Consider the following 8,867-nt stretch of genomic DNA (forward strand, 5'->3'; position numbering starts at 1 on the left):
TTTGTGCACTTGATCAGTTCTGTTTTTACGCCGTCTCTGCATAGCACCTCGCTTAGTTTTTTTTTATAAAAGTCAAAGCAGGAAGGATAGATACTACCTCAGTTAGAAGAGACTCCCAAGTTTATCCCAAGGACACGGAGGCCACAGGAACCTGGGTTTCTGACGCCTGGTTCCCCCACCCAGACAAACTCGCTGTCTTTTCATTTCCAAATAACCGAGAGCGGCCCGGCCCAGAGGTCGAATTTGTACCGGGCGGTGGGGAGTGGCTGAGGGGTCCGGGCTCGCAGTGTCCAGACCTGGGGAATGGGCCGGGATGAGTGTGAGCACTCAGGTCCCTGCACCTCTGCAGCCGGGGCTGCCGGCCTCCAGCTGCCGCGGGGAAGTGGGGCTTCTGGGGCCTACCTGGCTAACCTGTCCCACCCGGCGCGTGCGGGCCTGGCAGCCCCCCAAACCCCAGAGCTGGGGGCCCCTAGGTGAGTGTCCCGAGCAGCGCCCCGGCCCCTTGGGGTCAGCCTGAGCCCGAGGGCACGCCAGCAGCGAAACGTGGGTCCAGGAAGCTGGGGGGGGGGGGGCGGCACGCCATCCGCCATGCCTGGGTGGGGACCGGGGGGCGCCGAACGAGGTCCCGCATGGGGGAGGGGCGCGACAACCTTCGCGGCCATTTTGTCCTAGCTCCACTTCCGTCTCCTCTCCCGGCTGCCGTTCCGGGACCCTCCCTTCATGCCCTGTGCCCTGCTCCCCGGGTACCGCCCGGTCCCGATCGCGGCCAGAACGCCGTCATTGGTTGGTCCGGGGGTTCACCCGCCTTCCTCCCCCTCCAGCTCGCCCTCCTACCGCCCGCCGGCGCCCTTGGGGGCGCAGGCGCAGAAGCGGCCGCGCCCTTCCCCCGCCCGGGGTAACTGAGGACTCCCGCGCGCGGGCTCCCTCGGCCCCACCCGCCCTTTCCCCGGGGCCGTTCCGACCGCGGGGGCGAGAATGAAAGTTCCAGAACGCTGCGGTGAGTGCGTCATCGCGAGGCGGAGTGAATGGGGAGGGATGGGACGAGGCTCGGGCCGAGCGGGTTAGACATTGGGGCTCCCGAAGGCAGTCGCGCGCTCATTGGCCGAAGTCGCTTTGATGGGCAGCCGGCAGGGCGGGTCCCTTCTGGAAGGTTCTGAGGCAGGCTATAAGAGACAGGGCGGCGGGCGGAAGCCGGTCTCATTGAACGAGGGGGCAGCTGTCCAGAATAGCGTTTTAGCCCGCAGTGCGCGTACTCCCGGTAAGGCCCTTGTCCTTGAAAGCCGTGGTAGCTTGGCAGGAAAGGTGGGGTGCGGCTAGGCCGGCGGGTTCGCGGTGCCGCCGGGGTTCCCAGCGGCTTCTGTAGGCCGTGTGCGGGGAGCGCTGTGTATAGGTAGGCAGCTCGGGTGCGGGGAGACTGCTCTCGGGGCCGTAGCGGGGTGGCCGGTGGGCCGGGGGTGCCGCCATCCGCCCGCACGCGGCGGCGGCGGGGAGGGGGCGGAAGGGCGGTGTCCACCTCCTGGCGCGGAGGTGGAGCGTCTTCCAGCTGCCGGCTCGGCTCCTGCTCCTATTTAGACAGGTTCCTTCCTGGCTCTTAGAAGGACTAGGCGTCGTTGGCAGGCGCCCAAGATAGGGAAGGGGGCTTCTGGGAGCACAGGCCACGCTGGCTCGGGGAGCGCCGGCTGGAGGGAAGCGTGGGAGGCATGGAAGGTTCAGCTCCGAGCTTCAGGCCACGTGGTCGTCAGTGACGCAGACCCTCCGGGCAGATGCTCGCTTCAGCCAGGGGCGGGCTCTACTGCGTTTGGCAGGGCAACCTACGATGCAGCAACCTTATTTTCTCTGATCGTCCCGCGTGGTTACACCCGCAGGGGTCGTGTTAAAGGGGGGGTTACTTTAGTAGTCATATCTAACAGGGATGATTTCACTCTTTTAACAAAGGAAATATTTGTGCTTCAATTTTCTTTCTAGCAACCATGTCTAAGGGACCTGCAGTTGGCATTGATCTTGGCACCACCTACTCTTGCGTGGGTGTTTTCCAGCACGGAAAAGTGGAAATAATAGCCAATGACCAAGGAAACCGAACCACCCCAAGTTATGTCGCCTTTACTGACACCGAACGATTGATCGGTGATGCTGCAAAAAATCAAGTTGCAATGAATCCTACCAACACGGTTTTTGGTAAGTCTCTAAGTTTAATTAAGGCTTGAGTTAATTAAGTTAGGCTAGGAACATGTAATTTGAGAAATTCAATTTTAAAAGTAGCCAGGAAAGCCCTGAGTGTTGGAAAAAAAATTTTAAGAGCTCAAATGAAGTAGATCTGAGCCATAATCCTTTGTAACTGCTTAGGATATACTATTTGAGGTATCAGGATATCAGGAAAACTTGGATGAGCTTTGCTGGCCACACAGAAGTTGAAATCATATACTATAAATCTGGGCTGATAAACAGCTGTCAGTATTTGAGTGAGAGCTAAGGTATTTTATAATTAAGAAACTTGAGAATTTAGATTTTAATTTGATAAATTTTGCAGATGCCAAACGCTTGATTGGACGTAGATTTGATGATGCTGTTGTCCAGTCTGATATGAAGCACTGGCCCTTCATGGTGGTGAATGATGCTGGCAGACCCAAGGTCCAAGTAGAGTACAAGGGGGAGACAAAAAGTTTCTATCCAGAAGAGGTGTCTTCCATGGTGTTGACAAAGATGAAGGAAATTGCAGAGGCCTACCTTGGAAAGGTGAGTGCCTTTAGGTTCCTCCCAGGTTCTTGGAAGGAGCAGCTGTCGCTGGCATGCGCCCAAGATAGGGGAGTGGGTTTCTGGGAGCATAGGCCATGCTGGCCTGGGGAGCACCTGCTGTGGGGAAGTCGTGGGAGGCATGGAAGGTTATGCTATGAGCTTCAGGCCACGTGGTACAGGGAGAAGAGGTAGCTGGAGATTTCTACACTAGATATTAGGTTCCCTGGTGGGTGGACAGTGTGGGTTCTGAGCAAGAATATCCAGAAGTTTTTGTCAAAACCTTCCTGTTTATTTTCATCAGAATGTATTTTGTTACTTGTATTTTGAGTGTATTCAAGTAGGTGGTGATTGTGGGACTACCAAAGTTTTTATGAATTGACTGCAGTAGTTTGGCTTTAATTTTTGTTTTTCTATTCCTAGACTGTAACCAATGCTGTCGTCACAGTACCCGCTTACTTCAATGACTCTCAGCGTCAGGCTACCAAAGATGCTGGAACCATTGCTGGTCTCAATGTACTTAGAATCATCAATGAGCCAACTGCTGCTGCTATTGCTTACGGCTTAGACAAAAAGGTATGCAGTCATCTATGAATGCCTGAATTGCTTTAAGATTAAGTTGAGCTTCAATAAAAAATTGAGCCATCAGAAATAAGTGTAGGTAGGAAGTTAATACATTTTTATTCTAATGGCAGGTGGGAGCTGAAAGGAACGTGCTGATCTTTGACTTAGGAGGTGGCACTTTCGATGTGTCAATTCTCACAATTGAAGATGGAATCTTTGAGGTCAAATCTACAGCTGGGGATACCCACTTAGGTGGAGAAGACTTTGACAACCGAATGGTCAATCATTTTATTGCAGAGTTCAAGCGCAAGCATAAGAAGGACATCAGCGAGAACAAGAGGGCTGTCCGCCGCCTTCGTACTGCCTGCGAACGTGCTAAGCGCACTCTCTCTTCCAGCACCCAGGCCAGTATTGAGATTGATTCGCTCTATGAAGGAATCGACTTCTATACCTCTATCACCCGTGCTCGATTTGAAGAATTAAATGCCGACCTTTTCCGTGGCACCTTGGATCCTGTAGAGAAAGCACTTCGAGATGCCAAGCTTGACAAGTCCCAGATCCATGATATTGTCCTGGTGGGTGGCTCTACCCGTATCCCCAAGATTCAGAAACTCCTGCAGGACTTCTTCAATGGAAAAGAATTGAATAAGAGCATCAACCCTGATGAGGCTGTTGCTTATGGTGCAGGTAATCCCTCTGTCCTAGTTTGAACAATTTTAAAAAGGTGGCCTTTTAGGCTTAAACTGACTCGCTGTGATGAATGATTCTTAAACATTCGTAGTTTCCACTAAAAGCTTAGCTAATGATAGTATGACTTCCTTGGATGTCTGAGCGATTGAGATTTGTTAAAAAAATAGTTTTGCAGCATTTTTTTTCTAACTTAACTTTTTACTCTAGCTGTCCAAGCAGCCATCCTCTCTGGAGACAAATCTGAAAATGTTCAAGATTTGCTGCTGTTGGATGTCACTCCTCTTTCCCTTGGCATTGAGACTGCTGGTGGAGTCATGACTGTCCTCATCAAGCGCAATACCACCATTCCTACCAAGCAGACACAAACCTTCACTACCTATTCTGACAACCAGCCTGGTGTGCTCATTCAGGTACGTTTCTTTCACCTTGGTCTGACATTCTGAGGTTCTGTAAAACTAGGGAAGGCTTGGACCGCTGTGATGATGGATTCCAAAACCATTCGTAGTTTCCACCAGAAGTCTCATGTTGGTCAGTTCCTTCCTTGGATGTCTGAGCGATCAGTCTTCCCCAATTGAGTTTATACTTAAGAACCTTGTAATATAGAAACCTTGTAATTCTCTAGTAATTTGTTTTCTTCCAAGGTTTATGAAGGTGAACGTGCCATGACCAAGGATAACAACCTGCTTGGCAAGTTTGAACTCACAGGCATACCTCCTGCACCTCGTGGTGTTCCTCAGATTGAGGTCACTTTTGATATTGATGCCAATGGCATCCTCAATGTCTCTGCTGTGGATAAGAGTACAGGGAAAGAGAACAAGATTACTATCACTAACGACAAAGGTAAGTTCAGTTTCATTGTAGCAGTGCCATCTGGTTTTAGGGCATGCTTTGGGTCTTAACTGTTGCATGTCCGAATATTCCTGCTGCACCCTCCAACCTCCCAGGACATTTAGCCAAGAGGTTACTTATTGCTATTGGAGTTCCAATTGTAGGTTTCAAATGTTAACAGGCCATGCTTAAATTAACTCCATAGGCCGCCTGAGCAAGGAAGACATTGAGCGGATGGTCCAGGAGGCCGAGAAGTACAAAGCTGAAGATGAGAAGCAGAGGGACAAGGTGTCTTCCAAGAATTCACTTGAATCATATGCATTCAACATGAAAGCAACTGTTGAAGATGAAAAACTTCAAGGCAAGATCAATGACGATGACAAACAGAAGATTCTTGATAAGTGCAATGAAATAATCAACTGGCTTGATAAGAACCAGGTTTGTAATTTTTTAAAGTTGAGTTGGGGTGTGGGTATAGGACATTAGTAAATGCTTAGACGGGTTTACAAGTGGATAGGGTCACAGTGATGAATGGACCACACATTCGCGGTTTCCACCAGAATTCACTGTGTTGGCAATTAGCTTCCTTCCTTGGATGTCTGAGTGACCCAAGGGATAATGTGTAGGGTTTGTTGTGACAGCAGACTTCTTGTTCAATCAATGTCTTTTGCATCAGGCATGAACTTGACTTGATTTTTTTGTTCCTCTTACCAGACTGCAGAAAAGGAAGAATTTGAACATCAGCAGAAAGAATTGGAAAAAGTCTGCAACCCGATCATTACTAAGCTGTACCAGAGTGCAGGAGGCATGCCAGGAGGAATGCCTGGGGGCTTCCCTGGTGGTGGAGCCCCTCCATCTGGTGGTGCCTCCTCGGGGCCCACCATTGAAGAGGTTGATTAAGCCAACCTTGAGCATAGATTGAGCATTGTTCCACATAAAATATTTAAGGACCCAAATTTGTAGCAAATTCTATGGCAGTTTTAAAAAATTGAACTGCTCTATAGTTAAATAACTGGGCATTCTCAATACTTGAAAATACGGACTGTGCACAGGGAAAGGAAATAATGCACTTTATAAGCACTGTTATTGTAAAGTGGAAAATGCGATGTCTTAAATAAAACTATTTAAAATTGGCACCATACAATTGTCTGAATTCACCTTTTATAAGGTCAGGATTTACTTCTGGCCTAAGTGACGTACATAAGAGTTTCTGGTTTGTCAATTACAGATTATTAACTGGAGCAAATACTTAAGGAAGGTTGTAAATAAAAGGAAGCGGGAGGATTTATAATTTAGGCCTTTTTTTTTAGGTTCATAAATTACTACATAGCACTCCTAGCCATAAAACTTTGAACTACAGGTAAACTAATTTTTGATGTGACAGAAGTGTTAGAAAAAGTGGGAGGATGAGTCCCAAATATTGGATACTCCATAGGACTCAAATTTCAGGCTTTTTAAATTGGATTTAATGGGTAATGCTGGTCAAAATTTGGATTTTAGATAAACTGTAAAGGTTACCTTATTTACCCCAAGTGATTGAGGTTATGAAAATGGCCAGTTTGAACAAAAGAATATCCATTTGGAACTCTGCAATAGTGCAGTGTAATAATTCTGAACCTGTGGAAATGCAAAAGATGCTCTCAGAAGCTAAATTCATACCAGGTTCATTTGCTGTTTCTTTAGTGAGGGCTGAGGGTTAACCAGAAGAGTTGGCTGTCAGTTGCCCTGGTTTGGGGGGGGTGGGGTGTCTTCTCACCTTTGAATCAAACTGATTTTTAAAAGTTGAGCAGCTAACAAATTTTGATCAGATTTAATCCCGGCCAACCTAACCCTCAAAATTACAGGCTGAAGTAGAGGCAGAAGTGGATTGTGAACACGGTTTAGTTTACTAGATCTGGTCCAACTTGATTTTAGGAGCAAAGGCCTTAATGGACCTTAGTTCACTGGATTATATATTAGCAGACAAGTCTTCTGTGAGTCACTTTTCCCCTAGGGGCCTCCCATTTCCTCAAACGTGCAGTAAGGTGATTGCTGAAGTTCATGGCCTGGTGGTGCAAACTTGTCTGTCACCTGGTCAGTTTCGGATTGGTGAACCCTGTCATGGTGAGTGTCTTGGGTCACAATGCAGGCTCACAGTGGTGTAACTCAACCTCTGAGCCTGCCTTCCTCTAGCCTAGGAGTCAAGCCCAGTGGCATCGAATAGGCTATAAATCAGATTTCATCAGAACAAAGCCTAATAACCTCTTGGCGTTATCCTAGTTCAGTGAGCATAACAGGCTGTCATAAAATAGCTGCAGTTAATTTTCCTTTATGTGTATAAACATCAGTGAAACAGATTGGGGAGATAAAAATGGCAGTGTTCCCTTTACGTGGCTGGGAGGAACAACACGTTGCTGGGCTTGTCATAGAAAAGAATTGGGGCTTGGGAGGAAGGTGGGAATGAACTGTTATATTTTCAAGGTTAATCTGAACAATACTGTTTACAGATAAGGACTCAGAGGTCCAGAGAAGTAAATTAATCGGGGTGTCGGGGGTGGGGGGACTCAGGCATTCAAATTCTTGTAAACTATCCCCAAACCTGTATTTTTGCCCCTGTACAGTAGTGTCGTGAATTATGAAGGGCCAGCTCACCTCAATACAGAGAACTTTACTCTAAAACCTGTACTGTGGGATTTCTGCTTACTGGGGTGGGGTGTGTGGGGGGGTGTTAATGACACATGAAATTATGTCTTTAATTTGGTCCCGATACTCATCCTTGGAGTTGCCTTTCACATGTTTTTTCCCAGTACTTAAAGATTTTTGTTTGAAGAAGTCTAAGCAAAGGAGATTTGAGGATCCCAGTGATTCAAATCAACTTTTTTTTTTTTTTTAACTTTGCTCCGTTCTGTTATTTTATTTTATTTTTTTAATTTTTTTTAGAGACTGAGTCAGAGAGGGATAGACAGGGACAGACAGACAGGAATGAAGAGAGATGAGAAGCATCAATCATTAGTTTTTCATTGTGTGTTGCAACACCTTAGTTGTTCATTGAGTGCTTTCTCATATGTGCCTTGACCGCGGGCCTTCAGCAGACCGAGTAACCCCTTGCTGGAGCTGAAGCCAGGGACCCTGGGTTCAAGCTGGTGGGCTTTTGTTCAAACCAGATGAGCCGACGCTCAAGCTGGCGAGCTCAGGGTCTCGAACCTGGGTCCTCTGCATCCCAGTCCGATGCTCTACTGTGCCACCGCCCGGTCAGGCTGCTCCGTTCTGTTTTTAACTAGGCTTCTACTGTGGGCCGAGCCCTGCATGGGGAAGTGAATTCAAAGTAAAGATAAGTTCCAGCCTTCTGGGTAACAGGAGAGACTGACATGCACAAGATAAATTGAGGACAATTACTAAGTGAGAGTGGAATGCACAAAATAGCATAATTGTGGGAAAACCCTGAAAAGAGCATTACAAGTTGTTTATTGGAGAAAACAAGAGGAAGATGCAGAGAAGGTGGCTATAGGAACACCAATATTTACCATTTTCCATTCAGTGTAGTGTTAACAAATAGCTTCTGCTTCTTTTACTTGATTCTCTTAACCTTATAAGGGAAGAATGTCTAGACGGGGTAGTCAACCTTTTTATACCTACTGCCCACTTTTGTATCTCTGTTAGTAAAATTTTCTAACTGCCCACTGGTTCCACAGTAGTGGTGATTTATAAAGTAGGGAAGTAACTTTACTTTATAAAATTTATAAAGCAGAGTTACAGCAAGTTAAAGCATATAATAATTACCAAGTACTTAATGTCTGATTTTTGCTAAGTTTGGCAGAATAAATATTTATAAAACAACTTACTATAGTTAAATCTATTTTTTTATTTATACTTTGGTTGTTCTCCTACTGCCCACCATGAAAGCTGGAACGCCCCCTAGTGGGCGGTAGGGACCAGGTTGACTACCACTGTTCTAGACAGTCTAGCTGTGCATGCATAAATCTACAATATGTAGGGTGTCGAGACCAATTTTACTTTTGCATGAATTCTTTTAAGTAGGTTGTGGTTGTTAGGAGGAAATGTCATGGCCTAGATGG

General features: G+C 47.1%; 1 protein-coding gene and 2 non-coding genes across 3 annotated transcripts; all 3 read left to right on the forward strand.

Annotated features, from left to right (window-relative positions):
* The first annotated feature begins 1,101 nt into the window (after positions 1-1,101).
* On the forward strand, positions 1,102-5,956 carry HSPA8 (heat shock protein family A (Hsp70) member 8). Its single transcript, XM_066259795.1, has 9 exons — positions 1,102-1,258; positions 1,966-2,175; positions 2,528-2,733; positions 3,154-3,306; positions 3,426-3,981; positions 4,192-4,394; positions 4,626-4,824; positions 5,018-5,250; positions 5,527-5,956. The coding sequence occupies exons 1-9, from the start codon at positions 1,117-1,119 to the stop codon at positions 5,710-5,712; spliced, it is 2,088 nt and encodes a 695-aa protein (XP_066115892.1). The 5' UTR covers positions 1,102-1,116; the 3' UTR covers positions 5,713-5,956.
* On the forward strand, positions 4,043-4,129 carry LOC136327823 (small nucleolar RNA SNORD14). Its single transcript, XR_010729886.1, has one exon. It is a non-coding gene; the product is annotated as a small nucleolar RNA SNORD14 (small nucleolar RNA).
* On the forward strand, positions 4,456-4,541 carry LOC136327824 (small nucleolar RNA SNORD14). The gene has a single exon (XR_010729887.1). It is a non-coding gene; the product is annotated as a small nucleolar RNA SNORD14 (small nucleolar RNA).
* Positions 5,957-8,867: the final 2,911 nt, after the last annotated feature.

Source organism: Saccopteryx bilineata, chromosome 2 (genome assembly GCF_036850765.1).
Source record: "Saccopteryx bilineata isolate mSacBil1 chromosome 2, mSacBil1_pri_phased_curated, whole genome shotgun sequence".
Taxonomy (NCBI): Eukaryota; Metazoa; Chordata; class Mammalia; order Chiroptera; family Emballonuridae; genus Saccopteryx; species Saccopteryx bilineata.

Excerpts from the sequence above, each read along its gene's own strand:
- HSPA8 (XM_066259795.1), top strand. The coding sequence starts at position 1,117 with ATGGGCAGCCGGCAGGGCGGGTCCCTTCTGGAAGGTTCTGAGGCAGGC. Across the intron at positions 3,307-3,425 it reads CTTACGGCTTAGACAAAAAG|GTGGGAGCTGAAAGGAACGT; the intron begins GTATGCAGTCAT and ends TTCTAATGGCAG. Across the intron at positions 4,395-4,625 it reads AGCCTGGTGTGCTCATTCAG|GTTTATGAAGGTGAACGTGC; the intron begins GTACGTTTCTTT and ends TTTTCTTCCAAG.